This window comes from Melozone crissalis, unplaced genomic scaffold (genome assembly GCF_028551555.1).
Source record: "Melozone crissalis strain CALT ecotype California unplaced genomic scaffold, PUWL_Pcris_2 ptg000066l_1, whole genome shotgun sequence".
Classification (NCBI taxonomy): domain Eukaryota; kingdom Metazoa; phylum Chordata; class Aves; order Passeriformes; family Passerellidae; genus Melozone; species Melozone crissalis.
Genome location: NW_026535844.1, coordinates 645824 through 670191, shown reverse-complemented (window position 1 = coordinate 670191; position 24368 = coordinate 645824). Strand labels below are relative to the sequence as shown.

Sequence of the window (24368 nt, the reverse complement as noted above, 5' to 3'; positions counted from 1 at the left end):
GAGGGGAGAGGGGAGTGGTGCCTGATGCAGCTGAGTACGTCTGCTCTGTTCCTGGGTGCCCGAGCAGGTGCTGTGTGTGTGTCTGGGCATCAGCTGCACCCAGGGTTGCTCTGCAGCTGAATGTCACAGAGCCATTTATTGTCCTTCCCCAGCTGACACCAAGGGGCTCACAGCCCCAGGGAGTGGGGCTGGTTCTGGCTCTGCTGCAAGGCAGGCTCTCACTCTGGGAGGGAGCGTCTTCCACGTTTTTTCTTTCAGGGAACACCGTGAGCGAGGCGGAGCCTCCCCAGAAATACCTGGAAGTGGAGCAGATTGGCCAAGGGTAAGTGCATGGCAGCTGCTTCTGCACAAGCAGGGCTGGGGGTTGTGCGCGTGCAGGATCAAGTGAGAGGTCAGTAGAGCCCAAAGCACCTTCAGACACTGGGCTACCATCCTGCTGTCTCTCAGTCCTGATCAGAATTGATAACTGTGGTCAGAAGGTGCCATCAAAGGCCCCTGAGGCTGGCAGTGTCCTGCCTGCAGCAAGGAGCAGGACCTGGAAGATCTTCTGTCCCTGGAACTGGAGTGACTAAAAGAGCAACTCACCATCTGGTGACTGTCAGACAACAGTTCTCAAGAAGATTTCTTTCAAATATTTTCCTTCAAAAAATATCCACTGGTCAGGATTATCAACCTAATGGTTTAGAAACAGAAACCAGAGATGAACCAATAAGTGCTCTACTCTAGCACAATTAGCAGACCCCATACATTCAGTAACAGACACAGAGCTGATGCACTCTGGGGGAAAATGCATCACCTGCCTGATGGCAGGGCCCTTGTGGATCCTGCAGGTCTTAGGCAGGAAATGGAAAAGGATGAAATGCATTCTTTTCCAGTTCTTTAGACACCCATTTCTCACCTCAGGTTTTGAACTAAAGCTATTCAGGGTGGACATTTGGGATTTGCTCCAGCCCAATTCCTTCGTGTTGGGTCTCAGTTTTCTCTTGCACACCTCGCATGGCAGAGGGCTGGTGGCTGCTGTGCTGGTGATGGAAGGGTCGATGCACCCAGGTGTTTGTGAACCCTGCAGGCAGCAGAGATCTCCTGTCTGGGCTGCCTTTCACTGCCAGGGCCTAAAGCGCTGCTTCTTTCTTCTCTGCTGTTTTGTTTTCGGAGCCGTTTCTAAAGGACTCGACAGGGCCACTGGAGGAGAGGTCAGTGCCAACACGCCCAGCACGGCTGGCAGCTCTGCAGGGCTTTCCCCTCTGCTGGGAGCTGTGGCTGCAGCTCTGGGGGCCAGCAGAGCTTTCCTGCCCAGGCTGCTCCTCTGAAGGCAGAGCAGTGTCAGCCTGCAGAGCACAGCTGGGACAGACTTGGTCCTTCTCAAGTGCCAAAGGAATGCAAGGAGGGCAGCGGTGTCTGTCAGAGCAGGACACGCTGGCTTGGTCTTCATATCTAAAAGTGTGAATGCATCAGCTGCTGGAGACTGAGGCCCCATTAATCTTCATCCCAGCCTCAGACAGGAACATTATTTAGCAGTTTTTCCATCCTGCCTTTCATCTTCAAAGGGAACCTCAAGGCCTATTTAGGGAGAGATCCTGCTTGGGCTCAGTTTGGGGTATTAGTCCAACTTCAGCTGTTCACAGAGGGAGAGGGAGAGAAATGAGAAGATGGATGTTCAGAGCAAAGCTCTCTCCTAAATCCTGCAGTTGTGTTTGGGTCTGGTGTCAGTGACAGCCTGTGACAGGGATCACCTGAGTAACGGGTGTGTGTGTTTGCTTTGTTGTGCAATCCCAAACAGAGCAGTTGGATCTGAAATCATGAAATCATCCAATCACCAGTTGGATCTGAAATCCCATAGAATTGCTAAAGGGTTCCTGGCTGTTTTGCTCTGCTTTCACAGAACCAGAATTACCTCCTGCTTGCAAAATGTGTTTGAATAATAATAAGAGGGTTGAGGCCGTTTGAGAAGACTGTAGGTGCAGAGAATGTTGTTAGAGTTTTGAGGCTGACAGCTGAGGGACCATTTCTGCAGAGCTTGCAAGGCCAAATGTCTCTGGCCGTGTGTCCTGCAAGCAGCCCCCAGCTGGCAGAGCACTGGGCTGTGGGAATGGCCCTTGCTGAGCTCTGGTGTCCCATCCCAAGGCAGTTGGGCACAGCCCGGCTCCGTCACTCCAAAAAGACTCGCCCTGTGTTTGCTGTGGCCTCCTGCCACAGACTCCTGCAGTTAAAGGCTGCAATGTCCCTTCAGGTGGCCATCAAGAAAATGAGTCTCAGAGGGCAGAACAGGGAACAAGCTGTGAATGAGATCCTGCTCCTGAAGGACAAGAACCCCAACATTGTCAACTTCTTGGACAGGTGAGTGCTTCAGCTCTTATCCCGTGCCCGGGCCCTGCGTTAACCTTTCCTGGCATCCAGAGTCTGTAGCCTGTTTGGAAAATGCCTGACCCAGCCACATCTTCCCAAAACAACAGCCTGACAGTTCACTCCTTCCATGTGCTTTTGTTGCTTTGCTTTGGTTTTTCCTTCAAGTTCTTCCCCGTTTGCTGTGTCTCCCAAGAAGTGCTGATAAACCACAGCAGAAATTATTTCCCTTGGCTTCTTCTTCCCAGACCTTTTCCATTGCTACAGATGCCAGGAAGATCAGGTTCTTGTTTCCAGAAATGCCTCATTTGCCCATTTTTCACTGGCCTTGCCTGTTTCTGAAGGGACTTCCTGCAAGGTTTTCTGACTGCTTTTGTCCCAAGTGCTGCACGGCCTCCTCCCCTGGATAACCCTGGCAGTTGTGTTGCCTTGTTCTGCAGGGAATGGTGGAACTGATGAGTTCAGAAGCTGAACCAGCTGGGGCCAAGGGGTTGTGGTTCCACACTGATCTGGGCTGTTGCTAAACTGCATTTTTCACCTGCTTGCCATCTAAGGCCTCTCCTTTCTCACAGGTGTCTCCTTCTCCTTTAGACTGTGCAGATTCCAAGGGCTGTGCAGCCTGGCAGCAATGTCTCTCCATCTGATTCTGTCCTCACTGACATGTGACCTGGAAACAAAACTCCACTCCAGGCTTTTCCATGGGGCAATTGAGCTCTGCACTTTCATCTCCATGCCATTGCTTTCCTCTTCCAGCTTCCTTGTTGATGGAGATCTCTGGCTGGTGATGGAATACATGGATGGAGGAACTTTGCAGGACGTTGTCAGACAGACACGCATGGCTGAAGGAGAGATGGCAGCTGTCAGTCGGGAGGTGAGGGATCCTGCTTGTCACTCCATGGCTGGGACACGATGGTCCTTCCAAACAGGGTGAGAACAGGAGTGGCTCCATGCTCAGGGCTTTGTTTCTGTGTTGTTTTATGAGCTGAAGAAAGAGCCTCTGCAGTGAACGGCCTGCCAGCATCACTGCACTTCTACTCTGTTCTTGTTCTCTCTCCTGCTGTTGTGGTACTCTCTGTCTGGTTTGGATTTGATTTGCTGTTCTCAGCTTTGCCTTGAACCTTTTGACTGGAGCTTGTGTGCACTGCACTCCTGGCCTGTCACAGCAAAGCTGCTGCTGGCAGAATTCTGAACTGTCCTTTCTTGTGTGATATATTCCGGCCATTGGTTTTGCCCTTGTGTTTCTTGTTGTTATGTTTGCCCAATTATCCCATCATAAAAAAACCCAAACAATATTTGAGATAGCAGCAATTTTAATTGAGTAGTTTAGAAAATATATATCGACAATATAATTTGATTAAAAATAATGGATAATTCAGTTCAAATAATAGTGCAAAAGCAAAAGATAACCACAGGGTACGGAGTGCAGGGCTCTTGGACCCTTGCCACCTCACGTACAAGCTTGCTAAGTGAAGATTCCCCCCCTATATGTCATGTGTCAATGCCATCTCCTCCCATTTTTGATTCATTACATTTTTACCTCTGCCCTCTATTGGAATATGAATCCCAATATCACCAGGTAGATTGTGCCTGGGCCCGTCTGACCCCTGCTGCCAAGCCAAAGGCGGCAACTGTGGTGTTTTACCCCAGAGACACCTTTAGCTGGCTGGATGCGGCAGCGGGCAGTGAACAAGTCAAGGCTTGTAGAAACCCACTTTATCTTTGGGGGGAAGGCTTCAGGCGATGGTGAGGAGGAAAGGAGACGTATTGTGCCGGAGGGTTAATATCCAGAGTCTTATTCCATGGTCACAGAGGTCTGAATCACAGGTAACAGCTCCAACAGAATGCCAACCGCACGGCCTGATTGACCTTTTAGGCTCCGGGGGGAGGGGGAGGGGACAGGTGAGCCACCAACCATGTGGGAGGGGCAGGGTCTCAGGGGAGGATGACACCCAGACAGGCCAATGACCTCTGGGCATAGGGGCATCTTTTGAAGCTGACCAACCACACGACGGCTCTGCTGGAATGCCAAGACTGACTGACAGCCCAGCAGGGGAAAAGGGGGGCGGGTGAAGATGGCACACCTGAAGGACTAGGATAGGTAAAACAGGAAATTGTAACACACTGCAACATCTCCCCCTAGTTTTGTTTAAAAAGAAAGGGACTGGGTTTGTGATGAAATTGGTTCCTCCTCTACAGGAGGGGGAGATGGGCTTGAAACTAACTTGAGAACCATGCGTTTGATTAGTCCAAAAACAATGCTAACAACTACAATAACAATAACTAAAATAAACAGTACTAAAACACAGTTTTCAGCATAGATCCCAACCAGCCCGAGAGTCCCCAGCCTTTGAACTGTCCATTCAGCCCATTGTCAGTTTCTCTGTTGATGTCTGAGAGCTTTTGCCAAGGTAGTCCATACGTGCTTTGGGCTGAGGGACTATGCAGGAGATCACAGGTGGGATGATCATGAGTAGGATGAGAAGCAGGCTCGGTCTATGGTGTCTTGAGACTGACTACACACGAACAGTGGGATCTAAACTGGTACAAGGAACTTGAGAGAAACATATATTACAAACTATTCCAGATAGGAGGCTTAAATGGAATTTCATCCAGAGAACGCGTGCGGCGTTTCCTTCTCCAGGCAGCATGAGCAACCTGGGGCACTTCCGTAGATTTCTCTGAGACCTTGGGAACATAAGGCTTTACCCATTTGGAAGGAACCCACTTTAAACCAGAGGGGGTGGACACACAAGCGTATTCACGCCCCCAAGTAACCAATTTGTAAGGTCCCACCATTTTCCAAGTCTCGGGGTCTTTTACTAAAACCGGAGGCTTTTCTTTCATCAACCTATGACTGCTCCCCCCAAAGTGGTGCAGGATGGGTGGGTTCAGGCTGTCAAAGGAACAATTCAGAAAATTGATTGTGAATAGCGTCCTGGATAACTGGATGTGGGGAGGTTCTACCTTCAGAACCTGTTGTTGCTGGTCCAGGACTCTTTTAATATCACGGTGAGTTCCTTCTACAATGGCTTGACCTGTAGGGGAGTAGGGGATGCCAGTTTTGTGCTCTACTCCCCATTGCTGCAGGAAGCTTCCCAATTCCTTGGATTTATAAGCAGGCCCATTATCAGTTTTCAGCTCCTTGGGGATGCCCATGAAAGATAAAGCCTGTAAGAGGTGCTTAATGGCATCGATAAATGATTCATCTGTGTGGGCAGAAGCATAGACCGCTCCAGAAAAGGTATCTACACTAACGTGAACATATTTCTGCCATCCAAAAGACTGTGTGTAACATCTGTTTGCCAGAGTTCACAACTGTTCAGTCCCCTTGGGTTTGCTCCCGTACTCACTGTAGGGAGTGCATGTTGTTGGCAATGTGGGCATGTGCCCTCAATTGCTTTGGCCTGTTCTCGAGTGATGTTAAACTGACGAACCAGGCCAGGTGCATTTTGGTGGAAAAGCTGGTGGCTGATTTTTGCCTGTTCAAAAACATTTGGGAGAGTGGCCATCACTGCAGGTGCAGCGAGAGCATCTGCCCTTCTGTTGCCTTTAGCGATGAACCCTGGCAAGTCAGTGTGTGACCTGACATGCATCACATAAAATGGTTGCTCTCGGTGAGTGACTAACTTTACCAGTTTTGAGAGCAATTCGAAAAGTGTGATGTTAGACACCTCTTGCAGTATTGCTTGATCTGCGCTGGATACTACTCCTGCCACATATGCAGAGTCTGTAATCAGATTGAATGGTTCTGAGAACCTTTCAAAAGCCCTAACAATCGCAGCCAATTCAGCAACCTGAGGTGAACCTTCCACCTCAGCAATGTCCGTCTCCCACTGCTGGGTTTGAGGATTCTTCCAAGTCATAACGGACTTGTGGGACCTCCCAGACGCATCTGTAAAGACAGTCAGAGCCTTTTTTAAAGGTCTCCTACTTAGAGCACTTCTCAATTTCAGAGTGAATTGAACATCTTGTTCAAACAATTTGTGAGTGGGCCACGCTACAGAAATTTGTCCTGAGTAGGAATCTAGAGCAAACTGCAACACTACATTTTCTTGAAACAATTGTTCCAGTATTTTCATAGTATTTTGACCTGATTTTAACTCAACTGGAATGTGAATGCACTTAAAATCACATCCTGCTAACTCCCTGATCCGGGTCCTTGCTTTCTGGATCAGTTCTGCTCCCAGCTCCTGAGGCTTTGTCAGTCTCTTAGACCTTTTGTGACTGAGGAAAACCCATTCTATGATCAAGAGAGGGTCCCTCTGGTCCTGGCCCTTTTTAGGTGTTTCCTTTGCCTTAGGTGTTTGTTTTTCCTCCCACTGGAAAATAATTCCATCGAGGCGTGGCAACTTACCTAGGATGATAAATTTGAATGGCAGGTCAGGCTGACATCGGTCGGCCTGTCTTGTGGACATTGCAACCTGAACCTTTTCTAGAGCTTTCCGTGCCTCTGGGGTAACAGACCTAGGAGCACCTGGGTCCTCTCCCCCTTTCAAAAAATCAAAAAGAGGGGCAAGGTCTTCATTAGTCAGACCGAGCCATGGCCTGACCCAATTCAAAGACCCACACAACTTGTGGACATCCGCAAGGGTCTTGATCCTTGCATTGATTTCTAGTTTTTGAGGAACAATAGTCCTATTTCCAATTTCTAAGCCCAAATACTTCCAAGGTGGCATCTTTTGAATTTTCTTTTCCTGGAGCTCGAACCCTGCAACAATCAATGCATCGATCGTTAGGTCAAGCGCATGTGTGAGTAAATCATCATTGGGGACACACACGAGGATATCATCCATATAATGATAGATAATGGCTTTCTCTGTGGCTGCACACCACTGGGGAAAGCAGGGAAGAGACATACCACTGGCAGATAGCTGGTGAGACCTTCAGGCCCTGAGGAAGAACTGTCCAACAGTACCTTTTCATAGGGGCTTCCATGTTGATGGAAGGGACCAAGAATGCAAAACGCGGTGCATTGTCAGGGTGCAAGGAAATTTGGAAAAAACAATCTTTAATATCAATAACAGCTGATTTCCAGTCTTGGGGAAGCATTGTTGGGGATGGCATACCAGGTTGGGGAAGAGCCCATATCTTCAATTACGTTATTAATTTGTCAGAGGTCGTGGAGGAGCCGCCATCTCTTTTTGTCAGCTTTTTGGATGACAAACACTGGGGAGTTCCATGGGGACATGGTCTCCACAATGTGACCCTTTTTTATTTCCTCTTCCACTAGTTCCTCAAGCGCCTTTATTTTTTGTTTACTGAGCGGCCACTGTTTCACCTGAACTGGTTTGTCTGTTGTTCACTTCAGTTTTTGGGTGGGGCGCTGTTGTTCAATGACTGCTGTACAAAAATGCTGTGGAGAGTCTGGAATATCAATTGTGACACCCCACTGGGCCATTACATCTCTCCCTAACAAAGGTTCCAAATAATCTAACACAAATGGACGGATATTTGCCAATTGTCCGTTTGGTCCCTCTATTTGAATGATGCTTTTGGATTGTCTTGCCAACTGCAGACCTCCCACAACTCCAATGTGACCGGCAACATTTTGCAAAGGCCAATGTGCTGGCCAGTCTTGTACTGGAATCACTGTGCAGTCTGCACCTGTGTCTAAAAGCATCTCAATGCGTTTTGACTCCCCATCCCCACTGACATTACACCATAACCTGGGTTTGTCTTTCCCAATAACTTGGACCCGGGCGACTGTGGGCCCTTGTTTTTCGATATTTTCAGGTAAAGATGGCACAGGGATAGCTTGTGCAACAATTTGTCCCTTGGGAAGAAACAGGGGTGGGTGGAAACAGTGCAGGCCGAGAATGAATTGCTCAGGATCTGATGTTGTCATTTCTGGAGCAATTTCGAACTCTTGTGGTGTGTGTTTGGTGTCCCCAATGACGATGTACTTACAACGAATTCGGTTCCACATACCCTTCTGTTCAGGATTGACAGAGACAAAATGCCAGTCAGTGTCTTTCAGGTGGAGTGATTCTGTCAGCTGCAACCTGTAAGGCTCATCGACAGAAGATGTGGTTAATATAGGTTCACCTAAATCATAACAAAGGTTATTTTTTTTAACTTTCAACAGTGGACCAGCAGATGTGGTCTTTGAAGCACCTGCTTCACTTACACAAATATTAATATTATCGTGCGCTTGGTTTGTTTTGCTACCCTTATTCCCTTGGCCTGCTCTTTTTGTGTCTGCACGCCTGGCAGGTAGGCGCTCCCCATTCAGTTTTTTGGTTTCTGTTGACCCCCAGGGAGTGCTTGTAGTTCTCCTCCCCCACCATTTCTAAATTCATCAAATTCCCTTTTCAGGGGGCACTGGTTACTCCAGTGCCCTAGGTTATTACAAAGCAGGCATGGTTTTGTGGGCTCAACCATTGCTGGTCTCCGCTGCTGCCCAGGGTACTGCTGTGCTGAGGGAATGGGCGCAGGGCTGGCAACGGCGACACGCTGAGGTGGTCTTGGCAGCAGCCTTGGTCTGGTGTCTTCAGCCACACTCATCAGAGGCACTTTCCTGTTACAGACTAGAAGCATATCTTTCAGGATTGGGGGCGGTTCTATAGGAAGGCTCAAGATTGCTGCTCGACACTCTTCATTTGCATTCGTAAATGCCATTTCCGCTAAAACTTCTTCCCTAGCATTCTCTTTTTTAACTTGTGTTTCAATGGCTCTAGTTAACCTTTCTACAAATTTCACAAAAGGCTCTGATGGTAGCTCTTTAATTTTGCTATAGGGCTCAAAAGGCCCCTCAGGTTGGAGGGAAAAGAATGCTTTTTCAGCTGCTTCTTTTACTTTCTCGAGTGTTTCTACAGGAATTGCAGTAGCTTGGACTGAGGGTAAAGACCACTGACCCTCGCCAGAGAGGTGCTCACTTGTGATAGGCACACCATTGTTGTCCTTTGCTGTGTTTGGATCAGCATGCAAGCCTGGGAGAGCATCTTTTAGCAGTTGTTTCCATGCTAATTTCCATAATTTGAATTCTGTGGAGGTCATGAGACACAAAAAAAGCTGTTTTAAATCATGTGGGACTACTACAGTCCTACACAGTTCAGAATTTAAAAGGCCACAGAAATATGGACTGTGTGGACCATATTCATTATGAGATTCACAGATCTCTTTAATCAATTGTCATCCAAAAGAATTCCAATTAGCAGTTGGGGCTGCCCCTCCTTGTGCTGCAGGCTGAAACGTAACAGGAGCCAATGACAACATGGGACCATGCATTGGGTCAGAAGTTCCCTGCTCTGTATCCCTTGAATTGGAAGCATTGGGATAACAGATACAGGTTTGGGGACAGGCAGTGGGTGTGTCCCCACCGTGGGAACCCGGGGAGGGGGCGGGGACGCAATGGGCACAGGGGGCGGAGACAGGGGGCTGGCAAGGGGTGGGGACACTGTGGGGACAGGGGGCGGGGTCAGGGGGCAGGCAGGGGGCGGGGACACCTGGCGACATCACGTCAGCAAACGCCCCCTGGGAGGAGTAGAGGGGTGGAGCTGAGGGTACTGCAGGAAAGGGAGGGGGAGGGGGGAAGGTATCATGAGGAACAGGAGGCGAGGGGGATGGGGATGGAATTTTAGGATGCTTAAGAGGATCTTGGGAAGAAGAAGACCAAGTTTGGGATGATGTGGCATCCTCCATCTTGTGGACCCCCTAGGGACTGGGGGCCATTTTGGGCATCACTGCTCTCTGGAAAGCTGACACGTGCTCTGGGTTTCAGAGGAGGGGGCACGGGATTGGGAAAGGTTCCATGCAGCCTGGCCAGGGCCTTGTGGACAGGGCTTCTCAGGCATTTTAACAAACTCAGGGAGTCAACTTCCCAATGAGAGTGCTCTCTTTAAAATACCAAGTTTTGGGGTAAAAGGTTTAGGGGTTTTAGAGCTAGGAGAGAGAGAGACAGGGAGAGCAGAGGTAGATGGCTTTACATTTGGCTTTTTCTCCAATTCCTTTTGTTTGAGCAAGGCTGTTCGAATTTGTAAACTCCAGAACACAAATTTAGCTGAGGATGTGTTCCCAGACTGTCCGAAGGTTATCAATTAATTTCCTACTTTATCCCAAAATTGAATATTGTGGATTTCTTTAGGGGAGACTTGTGGGAAGTGTAGAAAAAGCCATCTTATAAACTGTTTCAATTTACCTTTAGAGGACTTCACATTACCACTGACTAAAATACTAACAATATGATAATACACTCCTTTTTGTACTGTGCTGAGATTCGAGCCCATGTTAGGTGTAAAAGGCAAAGTGCAAAATCCCGCCAGACAAAAGACTAAGCCAAAATCAGCTACTGATTTCTAATAAAAAAAAAAAAACCACACAGATAGGAAAGCGTTAACGAGCAGACCAGACAAAAGGTTTCAAGTGCAGCTGTATTTACTTCTTTTAAAATTCCCGGGCAGCAGCAGCAGGACACGCCCTGCCAAGCCGAGGAGGAGACAAAGCCTCTCCCGCCCGAGAATGGAGCCTCCCCGCGGAGCTGAGAGAGCAGCCTCTGCCCACACCACGTGGCAAGCCGAAACCAGGGCCGGCCCGCGCTGCATGTACAGAGCACCCCCCCGCCTCACGCCGAGAGAGACCCCCCGGCCACGTGTAAAGAGCCCCCCTCCCCTGCACAGAGAGAGGGCAGAGTCCCCCGCACCGAGAGAGCTCCCCCCCGCAGAGAGAGCTGAGCACGCTGCGCTACTGAGCCGGGGGGAAGGGCAGGGAGAGTGCCCCCCGCTCCTCTGCCGGCGCGAATTCCAAAAGACAGTGAAACACGCCGCAAAAGCTAAAGCCTAAAATGCAATGGTATCACGTCTATGGGGCTGCGCAGCCTGAAAGCAAAGGGAAAAAAGGAACAGAACTCACGGCAGAGTCTGTTTTTGAGCTTCTGCTCCACCAAGGAGCAGAGAATACTTAATGAAATGGAAGCTGTTGCTGGCCAGGTCAGGCAGGGTGTTCTTCACTGGAACAGGACCCCTCTATAGGCAGGAGAGGCTACCCTGTTCTTCCTCTGGCAAATCCGCTCACCAGAAAGGAGCTCACTTTCCAGAGGCACTGAGCCGTCCACAAAACCTTTTCTGGGATTAATCCCAAAGTCTCTGCTGAGAGTGTTGCAACCAAGGCTCTGCAGCTGGGTGCACGGCTGCCGAAGTCTTTCCAAGGTACTGAGATTCCTTCTTGGGGCTGCAGAGTCGCTTTGCCCCACCATGGGTGCCAAAATATTGGAATATGAATCCCAGTATTACCAGGTAGATTGTGCCTGGGCTTGTCTGACCCTTGCTGCTAGGCCAAAGGCAGCAACTGTGGTATTTCACCTCAGAGACACCTTTGGCTGGCTGGAGGTTGCAGCTGGGAGCTGAAACAAGTCCAGGCTTGTAGAAACTCAGTTTACCTCAGGTGGGAAGGCTTCAGGCGATGGTGAAGAGAAAGGAGACGGATTCTGTTGGAGGGTTAATATCCAGAGTTTATTCCATGGTCACAGAGGTCTGAATCTCAGGTAACAGCTCCAACAGAATTGCAAGCACGTGGTCCTTGGTCAGTTTAAGCCCAGGGACAGGGGGAGGGGAAGGGACAGGTGAGGCACCAACCTAGTAGGAAGAGGAGGGTCTCAAGGGACGAGGGACACCTAGACAGGCCAATGACCCCAGGCCTGGATTGCATCCTTTGAACCTGACCAACCACACGATGGCCTTGCTGGAATGTTAAGCCTGATTGACAGCCCAGCAGGGGGCGAGGGGGGAAGGGGAAGAGAGGTATTGCCACACCTGGGGAAGGGACTGAGAAGTTTAAAACAGGAAATTGCAACACACTGCAACAGTTCTCCAAACAGAGCAGGGGAATTTTGAAGCCTTGAAGGCCTTGAGGCAACACAATCTATGTGAGCTGGGTTTTGTGCCTGCTTTTAGGATTTTCTCATTTGAATGCAAAAATTTTCTGGTTGGCTTCATGGATAGGGAGGCAAAAGAAGGCCTCTTTCAGATCTAAAACAGTAAACTAGGGTAGCTCAGGTGCCAAACGTGTTAGTAGGGTGTATGGGTTTGCCACAAGGTGTACTGCCTGACCCTAGCTTGTTGTTTTCCCTAACTTGCACAGAACGTGCATTCTCTGCCCTCCCTACTATGTTAGAGGCCCATACCCCAGGAAACACTGGTGTTGCCTTCTGATATAAGGCAAGGCGACCTGGTTTCGAGGAACAGCACGGCGACCCACACTCTCCAGGGTCGCTCGGGCCAGAGAAGCACGCAGACACCAATGTGGTGGACGGTCAAAGGCCTTTATTATCTCATCTCGTGGGGTTTTATAGTCTAAGGGGTCTCTCTACGTCAGAGGGGGTCTGCATTACCATCTATGGTTAGTAAGGAGTGGAAAGTTACCAGGAGTGGACAGTTACTAGCATTACTGTCGTTAGGGGGGCTACATTCCTAGTCACATTCCTAGACTGATCTCTTATCTTAAGGGATTAGGGGGAAAAGGAGTCCTGCCGCTTTCCGTCACATCGCGTGATCTTCCTGTCCCTATCTACCATACACTGGATCCATTATTTTCTTGTTAATTTCATCCTTATTTTCAATTTCAGTTTCACTAATTGTTAAAATTAAGCTCAATATATCTCCATATTCTTGATCCTTTACCTCTAAAATATATCCCCGTCTTTAAATGTGATCTTTGCTTCCAGCTGCTCCAACAAGTCCCTACTCAACAGGGCCTTTGGAGAGTTGGGCATATACAAAAAACTATGACTATTTTGATGGTTTGCAAAATATGATTTTTCAGATTGGCCAGTTGCCCCCTTACCATAACATCTGTTACAGGCATCGAGGCTTTATTTAACACTGAGTTTGCTGCCCCTGTGTCTACTAAAAATTCCATTTTCTTAGCTCCCATCTTTCTACCCCATCCCAGCCTTTTGCCTTAATTCAAAGTCTTGGGGTATAAAATAAGCTGAACGCACTCAGCTTTAATTATTTCTGCTGGGTTTCTTAAATTACATGAAATTCTCTTTTCTAATAATTCAAACATCCTTGTTCTTCTTTGCTTCTCGTGACCAGTTGCTACTAAATTCCTTAGAGCTCTCTGAGTAGCCTTGGTTTCCTTAGAATAACATAAATTATAAAGTGCCTGTCTTGGTCTCTTCCACCTAAACTCTGCTTTACAAAATCTCATTCTTTCCCAGTTCTCTTCCCGCACAATCTAATTCAAGCATTGTTTCTATTGACACTCACTTTGCTGCCTTGCAAAAAGCTGTGCCTGTTACAGCTAAAACTCTGATATGCCCACAAACACAGACACAGACACACACACACCCTGCATCTCAAATTCACGAGAGTCAGGGCTTAGGTTGCTGTTGGAAGGGAATTCCTGGAATTCCTTTAATTTGTTTTATCACAGTTAAACATAAATCACCATACTGCAGTTTTTCCACGTAAAATGCTACACTTGTTGCAAACAAAATCCTAAAATCTCCACAAACACAAGCCTACAATACCGAGAATCAAATTACCACAATGTGGGGGAGGAACCACACAAACGCACTGGGAAAGGGGTATCTCTTAAGAGTGCCCACTTTCCTTGACACAACCCAACATACAACACTTCATCTACCCACATCAGCTTATCAGCCTCTTCTGGTCCTCATACACTGGACACAATCAAAATAACAGCACACAGTAAAATTCCAGGGACCAAGTCCAAACTGCGGGGGCAGAAGAATCCCCTGAGTTCATCTAGCCACGGTTAAAATGTGCACAATCTACACAAATCACACATCACCACCTTTAAACACAATAAATTAATAAATGTCCTCACCCACGTTTCTCCACTTGTTCCACTACTCCACGGGGTGTTCCCTGCCCTCACAGCCTGCTCCAGCCGGTGCTCCGGGCCTAACCTGGCTGCTTCAGACATGGGTAGAACTGCCCCCGCACGCCGTGGGTACACTCACTCACTCGCTCGGTCTGTTTTATACACCACACACTCACACGATTACAAACACACTAACATTAACCACACAATGCATTAGCCATACAATTTCTGGACACTACAAGCACACAAAGCTCGTGTTCACTCGGCTCACCCCAGAGTCGCTAGCGGCCGCTCTATTGAACAATGAACCCGTTCCCAGTCGCGCTATCAACCGGGAACCTCTGCCGCCGACCGTGCTCCTGGTCGATGGCTGCCTGCAAGCACAGGGACGAGGCTGTGCACTCAGATGTCTCTGAGTGACTTATCAGCAGCCCTATCTCCCCTGGGCCCTTTGACAGACATACCATGTATCCGCACAGCAGCAGGTCATTGTCTGTGTCTGCAGGAGGCAAGCCGAGATGGAGCAGAGCTCCTCCAGGAAAATCCCAGGGAGCGCCCAGGGGTCCGTCCTCCCTTCCACCCCTGTGAGGGCAGTCAATCGCCTGGCTGGCTCGCCAAAATGATTAGTGGAAAAAAAGAGAAACTCCACAACTTTGTACAAAGTCATAAAGCCGGTATGTTTAGCACTGGACGCATGTGGGAATCGTTGTTCTCCCTAAAGGACACACACACCTCTGAGAATTCCCCCTTGCTTATACATATGCATATAGTCTCATTCATATTAATTTTACTGATTTCACATTACAAGCTGCAATTAGTTCTTATCAGTCCTTGCCTTTTGCACAGAGACTCTCTGGACAGCCTGAGCCTTTGCCCCTGACAAAGGGGCTTCCGCTTATCTTGGGGGTTTGAATTCCTTCTCTTGGTTGAGGGCATTCTGTGAGCACAAGATTTTTTCTTTATTTTTTTTCCTCTCTTGTTGATAGTGGAACCCTGGAAAAAGTTGGATAGAATCTAAAAATGTTAGGCTTTGTGCTTTCCCAGATCAACTGCACCTGCGTAAGCGGTATGATAAATTATATAATTGTTAGATGTGATGATTGTTTAGTAATTGAATGTAATTATTATATAACCATAAGAAGAATAGTGAGAAACTATGTTGGAAATTCAGAGAGGGGCTAAATTTATGTATACAATAGAACAATATAAGTTTAATAATTAACATGAAAGTTATGTAACGATAGAGTATAAAACATGATCATTTCGGATGTATGGTTGGAATCAGATTTGGGTTGAATAAACCCCAATTCCCAGAGCTCTTAATAAAAAGCACCACATATAATCCCCCGTGATTATGTGTTTTTGAATGCTAACATTGTGAGAACAGGGAGTCTTAAGCACAGATAAACAAGTTACAGGCTCAGAACAGCACTTTTCACCTAAATCCAAAAATGCATTTCTATTCTGTTAAATTTCTACTTTGTCTCACCCATCCAAGGAATTATGTGCTCTGACTCCATGATTTTAAAGGCTGAACAGATGCTTTATTCTATACTATATTATACTACATTACACTATTGCTATACTAAATCTATACTAAATTACATACTAAGGAAAAACCTCTGACCCTTTGCAGACAGTCACGACCCAGCTTTGACCTAATTGGTCAATCAGTCCAAACAACCATCACCACAGTCCAATTAACAAATCACTCTCAGTAAACAATCTCAATAACACATTCCACATGTGCCAAACAACAGGTGCAGCAAGTGAGATAAGAATTGTTTTCTTCCTTTCTGAGCTTTCTCAGCCTTTCCACAGCTTCCCAGGAAAAATCCTGTGAGAGAGAATTATGTCTCTATTCAAAGAAATGTGAATACCACAGGGATTTGTTCTCCCTGGTCTCCATCTGCTGCTCAGTGCCTGGGGTAAGGAAAGAAAAGGAGAGGAAGGAATGAGGAAGGAAGGACAGAAAGAGAAGAGGAAGGAGTTGTGGACAAGGAGAGGATGGGATTTGCCTCTGTGCTAGAGGGAAGGGCAAGGGATCCCACCAATTCATCCCTGGCAGGATGGTGTCAGCAGTGGGGCTGTCCTGCAGCCAGGGGCAATGCTGGGCTGAGACACAGAGCAGAGGAGAGGGGGAAAGGGGCAGTGACTTCTTCCTCACCTGCCTCAGTGTCCCATGCCATCTTCCTTTTCCTTGCAGCCTCCTCCAGCTCCATCCAGACAAAGTTTGGGATTGACAAATCCTGGCTTGGGGGAAAAACAGTGGGTGAGCCCTTGGTCCTGCTGCCCAAGTACAGCTCCAGAAGTAACTGCCCTGTTCACAGTCAGGCAGGCCCAGACCCTGCTCATCTCCAGCCTCCCCCACCCCTCCAGGCTGCCAGAATTGGCCTTTGCTGCTCTCCCCACTCTGATGCCAATATCTCCCCCCAAACTGGTACCACCTCCCCAGCCAGTTTGCCACAGGAACCCTCCACAAATCTCCAAAGGGGCATCTGCGTCTCACCCTTGGGGACCTGCAAGATCCAAACATCCCCTCCCCAGAAACAAACCCTTCCAGAGATTCCCCGATGGATTTGGGGTCAGTTCCCCCTCCCCGCTCACCTGTGGGATCTGGGGAATCGATGCTGCCAGGACCAGGGGAGCTGCAGACTCAGTGGGCAGGTGGGAAAAGAGTGGTTCTGTTGGTGCTCCTCCTCTTCCTCCTCCTGTTCCTGCTCCGCCTTTCCTCCATCCTCCATCCTCCTCCTCTCCCTCCTCTTCCTATTGCTCTTCCTTCCCTGCCCATTCCAGATCCCACCTCTCCCCCATGGCTGCAGCATCACCAGCATTTGGGTGGAGGGAACCCCCCATGAACCCCCCAGGGATGGGCAGGGGGCTTGGGGACTCACCCAGTGCGGATCCATTCCCCCCCAGAGCCCCAGGGAATCACTCCAGGAATCGAATGATGGGGACACAATGGGATCCCCATGGAACTGCTCTTTTTCTGTTCCATCCCCACCTTTCCCTCCCCATACCAGTCATTCCCCCAACCCAAAGACCCCTCCCAACTCAGTTAGGGGGTGCCATCCCTCTTGCGCTCTGAATCCTCTTTTCCCCTGCTCTTCCACCCCTTCCCCATTGTGCCCCCAGCCCCAGCCCTCACCCCTGTTCTTGGTTTTGGGGGATGTAGGCCCCTCCTGCTCAGTCTGGAGGGTCACATTCCCCCTTTCCCTCAATTCTGGCAGCTTTTTCCTGGGAGGAATTCCTCAGTTTTGGGACTTTTGGGGTTTAGCTTAGAAGTGTGACAGCTCTCTCTGGCTTTCCCCTCCCTGCTGTGGCCCCTCAGCTGCCCCTGACACCCTGGGGGTGCTGGGATTTCCCTCCTGGGGACAAGGATGTTCATCCCCTTCCAGGAGTCCAATGCCTGGCTGGGGCTCCAGGTCAGGGGGTCCTTGAGCAGCTGCCCCAGAACCTCCCCCAGGGTCTCCCAGCACAGCTGGAGCTGCTCAGCCTGGGGTCCCCAAAGGCCTCAGCAAGCCCCAAGTCCCTCCCAGGAACCCTCAACCCCCTCAAACCCAGCATCCCCCACATCCCCTGCAAGTTCCCCCATGGCACCGGCCATGGCCACACCCCCACATGTCACTGCCCATGTCCCACCATGTCCTCACCCATGGCTGTCTCCCCACCATGTTTCCATCCCTGTCATTGTCCCCCACATCTCCATCCATGCCCGTGTCCCCCCCATGTCCCCACAAATGGCCGCATCCTTGTTAATATCCATGTGTCCCCAAGTCACTCTCCAGGTGTCCATGTGTCCTACCATGACCACACCCAAGTCTTAGTTCAATGTCTATTTTTACCTCAATATTGGATATTTTGAAGGGATAAAGAGAAATTAAAACAAAATTGAGGCAAAAGAAAGAGATTTCCTTGTCCATACCAGCTGAGGATCCACAGCTTAGGTGGAAGGGAAGAACCTTTTTTGGTGGAATTTCTATCCCACTGTCTCTAAAATCTTGGCCTTTTCCCCAGTTTTTCACCATTTGGCTGCAGAAGACACCCTTGGGCAACAGGAAATCAAAATTGTGGAATCCCTGAAGTTGGAAAAGACCTTCTCCTGGTTCAGGGCAAATTTGGGAGAGAACTCCCAAAGGAGTTCCTCTGGACAGCAGATTCAATCGGCCCCTCCCCCAACTGGTTCAGGAAAAATAAAATACTTCCTTGGAGAAAAGTGGAAAAAACTGTTTATTACACAATAAAACCTAAACAATATTAAACAATAAAACCTCTTGTTGCTCTAAGAGAGACACAAACTCACAAAGTCCCTCTGTGGGCTGTAGCTCAGCTCACTCAGTCTCTTATCAGTCCCTCTGATGCTGGAAATGTCACAGGCCAGGCCCAGCCAGGTGGGCCACAGGTGTGAGCTGCCCGTGCTCTTCTGGTGTTCAGGCCAGAGCAGGCTTGAACAGGTCCAAAGAAAAGGGAAAAAACCCCACAGTTCAGGGAACTTTGGTTCAGCTAGCTAAAACTAACTAAAAGGAAAGGAGAGCTCTGTCCCACTGTCTGCCCATCCGCAGACAACACAGTGCAGGAGCAGGAATGTGGAGGAGTGAGTGCGGTTTCTGAAAACAAAACTCCGTGCTTCTTCTCTCCCCCTTCACTCTCAGAACAAGTCTTGAAGGTGCAAAACTTCTTATTCAGCACAAACAGAACAGACTGGGGACACAAGCATCTTATAGTCAACACAGAATATACCTCAGGGACCATTCAGTACTCCCTGATGTCACCAGAAGACAGGACTGAATGCAAAAGATTTTATGGGGTTGAAATTTGACAAATCTCTTCTCCCCAAGGAATTCCCATTGTAGGTCTGCGTCCCGATGGATGTTCCTGCTGCTGGGTTTATCTAGGTGCCCACAGGGAACCAGGAAGATGGGGAGTCTCCCAGCCAGATGCCTTCCAACTTGGATCATCAGGACTCTGCCCAACAGGGGTCACTGGGGATCATCCAACGCGGATCCTCCCATGGAGGATGGAGCTGGAGCAGCACACGAAGCTCTTCCCACACTCGGGGCACTCACAGGGCTTCCCTTAGTGGCGCCTCTGTTGGTGTCGGGTTAAAGTTGAGCTCAATGAGAATCTCATCCCACACTCCCCACACTCGTAGGGCCTCTCCCCCGTGTGGATGCGCCGGTGCAGGGTGAGTTTGGAGTTTTGCTTGAAGCCCTTCCCACAGTCGGGGCAGCGGAAGGGCCTCTCCTCCCTGTGACTCCGCTCATGTATGAGGAGATCGGAGCTCCTGTGAAACCTCTTCCCACACTGGGGACACTTGTAGGGCTTCTCCCCAGAGTGAACACGCTGGTGGTGTTTTCTCAGGTCAGTGTGCCACCCATAGCTCTTCCCACATTCCAAGCAGATGTAGGGCCGTTCCCCTGAGTGGATCACCCGGTGCCGAATCAGGGCCCAGCTTTCTCGGAAGCTCCTCCCACATTCCCCACACTTGTAGGGCTTTTCCCCAGTGTGGATCTTCTGGTGTTCCGTCAGCTGGCACTTCATGCTGAAGCTCTTCCCACACTCCCCACACTCATAGGGCTTTTCCCCAGTGTGGATCATCTCGTGTTTCCTCAGGCCAGAGCTGTATCTAAAGCTCTTCCCACATTCCACACACTCATAGGGCTTTGCCCCAGTGTGGATCCTCTGGTGTTGAATCAGGCTCCCCTTCTGGCTGAAGCTCATCCCACATTCCCCACACTCATAAGGGCGGTCTCCAGTGTGGATCATCTGGTGTTGCATCAGGTGGCCCCTCTGGCTGAAGCTCTTCCCACATTCCCCACACTCAAAGGGCTTTTCGCCAGTGTGGATCCTCTGGTGTTGCATCAGGATGGAGCTCTGGCTGAAGCTCTTCCCACACTCTTCACACTCAAAGTGCCTCTCCCCAGTGTGGATCCTCTGGTGCCTCCTCAGGCTGGAGCTCCAGCTGAAGCTCTTCCCACACTCCTCACATTCATAGGGCCGGTCCCCAGTGTGGATCACCTGGTGCTGGATCAGGTCTAAGCTCCGACTAAAACCCTTCCCACATTCCAAGCACTTGTGGGGCTTCTCCCTGCCATGGGGCTTTTCTACCAGCTCTGAGCTCTGGCTGGATTTCCGGCCGCCTTCCTTGCTCAGGGGGGCTCTTTCCTCCCCACAGCTCCCTGGGCTGGGTTTGCTGCCCCTCCTTGTGCGGAATCTCCAGGGCTTTTCTTCCTCCTCCATCCACACACGTCCTAGGAATGAAAAATCCTGGTATGGGTAAAAAACAAAATGAGAGTTTCTTAGACTGGGAGTTCCTACTTGCTCAAGTTTATCTCAGGAAGTCATTGGGAATCTTGTGTATATAAGAACCTCCAAAACACCAAGAGTCAGCACAAAATCCTCCAAACATCAAGACACAGATCAAAAACTTCCCAAATATCAAGATTCAGCAAAGTCCCCTCCAAAATATAAAGATTCAGCCCCCCCAAAAAAACAAAGCACCAACAATTAGGCCAAAAAAGCTCAGAAACACCAAGATTCACCCCGGGAAAATCGTGGATCCCAATCCCTGGTCACCTGCTGCATGTGGAGGGGGGGCAACGGTCCTGGGGCTGAGGTTGGAGGCTGCAGATAGAGGGAGAGTGGAACTTTGTGCTACTTCCTCTTCTGTTCCTCCTCCTGTGTCCCTACTCTTCCTCCCACTCCTCTTCCTCCTGCTATTCCTCCTTCTCCTGCGCAATCTCACCTTCTCCTCCCACGTGCATCGTTTGACCCTTTTGTTCCTCAATTCTGCTTCTCCTTCCCTTCTCCTCCTGCCCCAGGCCCAGCACCCACTGCCGGCTCCCTCTTCCCCCCAAACCCACAGCATCCCATGGCAGGGGCAGGGATGGAGCTGGGGCAGGTCGGGCTGGGGCAGCGCTGGGCTCTCGGCCGCTCCCGCCCGCACTCGGTCCCCACTGCAGCCGCTCCCGCCGGGACAGCGCGGGGGGGCCCGGCCTTGGCACCGCCCCACTCCCACCTCCCCAAATTCCCCTCGCATTTGGACAACAGGGCATGGATGGTGTTGGTGTGCTGCAAAGGGATTGCGTGAAGGGGAGTGTGCAGCAATATGGTTAAGGCAAGAAGCTGCAGGAGGAATCTATGTGGGAAGGAAAAGGATGATGGAAAAGCGAAGGAAGAGAAAAATACTGAGGATTGGGATGCTTATCCAACAGGGTCTTAGCCTCAAAACTTGTCAGCTGATTCAGATCATTTGTACCCCCGGTGTCCAGGACAGGAAAACAAGGAGGTCAGGGTTTCAGGGGGTTTCTCTGTGAGGGGCAGCGGCAGCACCGGGCGCAGAGCTGCGGCACCGGGAGCACGGGCTGGGGGCCTGTGGGGAGCTGCGGGGCCGGGCCGGGGCTGTGGGGCAGCCGGGGCTCAGCGCCGGGCGCTGCCTGACCCCACCAGCCCCGGGCAGGGCCGGCAGCGGCCCCCGGCCCCCAGGAGGCTGCGGTACGCCCCGGCCGCTGCCCGGCCCCGCGGAGCTGCTGGCCCTGCCCGCCGGGGGCGCCTTTGGACACTACGGCAGGACAGGGAGCGGCTCTGGGCTACGGGCTGGGGAGGGCACCCTGAGCACCGGGAGGAGGAGCAAGGAACACCTGGGGAATGTGGATTGTGCATTTTAGCATGGAGATCATCTTTTAAGGCTTTTGTTAGGGTTACTGGAGGTACAAATGATTTTGCAGAAAGCTCAGCAGCTGTCAGAGGATGAGCACCCACAGGCACTGAGGGGGGCTGCAGGAGGGGCACAAGAAGGCCCTGCAGCACTTGGGCACAAAGGCACAGCAGGTGAGTGCAAGAAGGGAGCAGCAACAGGCCAAGCTGAAGGCAAAGGCCATGGCACAGTTCCTACAGCCCCTGAGGGATCAACCCCAGGGCCCAAGGGGGCCCCAGCACCCAGGGCACGGGCTCCGCCACAAGCACCTGGCAGAGGCATTGCCCTCCTCACCAGGGGAGAGCCCACCCAAACAGCCCCTGGCAAGGAACCAGGGCTCCAGCTGCAGGGCACAAGGACACTGCAAGCACAGACAGCAGCACTCTCAGGACCAGCAAGTCCACCCCTTGATGGACATGGATTGGCAGGGCTGTCACAGCTCCCATCACACCAGGGACCCTTCACACTGCAGCCCTTGAGAACATTCAGGGTGGGTCTGCATTGAGAGGAGGCATTTTCTGATGGACACAGGGGCCTCTCAATCCACTCTGAATCTTAGACCTAAAGGGGAAAATAGTAAAGAAATATATTAATTTTTAAGGCAATGAGTGCAAAAGATGAGCAGGTATGATTTGTTCAACCACTATTAGAAGTCGTGGGGAATAGATTTGAATAAAATGAATTTCTTTTTCTTCCTCCTGTGATTAAAATTAACTAGAAAGGAATTGAGAGCTGGATTTTAATAGTGTAAAAGGCGATACATAGGCTAGTTCTGTTCTACCTTTGTGTCAAAAGTCTGACAAGGCCCCTGCTGAAGTGAACCCAGAAGTGTGGGCAGCTTCGCGGAAATGGGGAAAATTTAATCTGGAGACTCTACAAATTACTTTAAAGCAACCAGGACAAGCAATACCCTATTCCAAGAGAGGTGAGGAAGGGCTCACAGGCTGGTATTGAGTCCTGGTTAAAGGCAGGGCTTTTGGAGCCAGGGATATCTCCCTACAACACTCCTATCCTGCCAGTCAACAAACTGGATGGATGGACAGGAGGAGGAATCACAGAATTTTCAAGTGTTAAAATGAAGATTAACTGAGGCGGCTGGCCTGGGCCTTCCAGACAGGGAAAAAGAATTTGAATTATAGGTGGATGTTAAACAGGGTCTTGCCAAAGGAATTCTTGTGCTAAAATGTTTAAACCAGAGGCCACAGAGCGGCCTCATTGTCTGCAGAATTGTGCAGCCACAGCTTTCATGGGAAGTGCAGCCTGAAAACTGATGACAACAGGAGGATCTCCTACAGTTCAAGTCTGGCATCAAGTTAAAGCTTTGACAAATAAAAGCGCCTCTAAATGGATGAGCAGGGCTCGGTTATTACAGTATGAAACTTGTTCAGTGGCACAGGAGGATTTAGAACTGAGGACAGGGCAAGGGTTTAACCCAGCCTCCTGTTTGAACAGCCTGGAGAGGGGCTGGCAAGGAACCCAGGACTGCACTCAAGGGACAGAGCTCCAGACCCAGGCTGGGACAGATTGATGATGGCACATTGCCCGGCCTGAGGGAGAAAATGCGTTTGTGGATGGCTCTGCAAGGGCAGCAGAAGGGAAAAGAGCTACAAGACAGGCTGTTATTAAGGAAGGGGAATCAGACACAGCGCAGGTCACCACCCCATGCTCAGCTCAACCACGGAGCTGTGGGTGCTTGTGAGAACCTGGCACTGAAATGCCCCAAGCAGGAAGGCTTCAATATCTTCTGCTGACACCATGGCACCTAACAGGGGGGCAAAAGCAATGCTGACTGCTTCAGCAACCACTGGAGCAGATATCAAGGGATATTCTCCCACAGCAGGCTGGGCTGGCACTGAGCCTGCCCTGGCACTTTGCTGCTGCCAACACCCAGCCAGGACATCGGCTCCTGCCTAAGGAGTGCCAAGCAGCACCACTGGTGGCCAAGGGGCCCATGCCAAGTGTCCCCGAGGCCAGAAACAGCCGCCAGCACAGCTCAACATGGGGGGACCCCTCAGCCTGGCCTCAAGGGCTCTGAAGCCCCGCAGATTTGCACTTCCCGCCTGCAGCAGGAGGATGCGAGGCCGCCCCTGAGCCTGCCCTGAAGGCAACGCAGCAGCAGCCAGGGCTCCACAGCGGGCCAAGCCCCTGCGCCTGCCCACAGATCCTCGCCTGGAATCCTCTGCAATCCTGGCCACCCTCCTCTGCCATCTCCAGCCACTGGGGCCAAGCCTTGCTGCCACTGCTGCAGCTTCAGCGCTGCCTGGGCCTGCACTGCCACAGCTGCTGGGGAACACCACGGCACAATTCCACTCTGGGGCTCACTGACACCCACACTCTGGGCTGCCTGCCATTGCACTGCTGCAAGATGTACCGATTTCAGTTCTTTTCAATCTTATTTCTCTACTCAGAAAGGTTTCTCTACACAAAGGTTTGCCTTGGGGAAAGGAATTTTAAAGGTTTTATTTAAGGGGTGTTACACCACTCAATGGAGATGAGTTTAACATCCCAACAGACTGGGAACAGCCCAAAAGACACCCACAGAGAT

The 24368-nt window shown here is 50.3% G+C and overlaps 1 protein-coding gene and 1 pseudogene across 1 annotated transcript; one reads left to right on the top strand and one right to left on the bottom strand.

Annotated features, from left to right (window-relative positions):
- The window catches only part of LOC128945551 (uncharacterized), a 1882792-nt pseudogene that overhangs the window by 1813525 nt on the left and 44899 nt on the right, over positions 1–24368 (top strand).
- Positions 19166–20217, bottom strand: LOC128945528 (zinc finger protein 418-like; the record flags this gene model as incomplete). Its single annotated transcript, XM_054289286.1, has 1 exon — positions 19166–20217. A coding segment is annotated over one exon (1014 nt), but the record flags the coding sequence as incomplete, so codon positions are not given.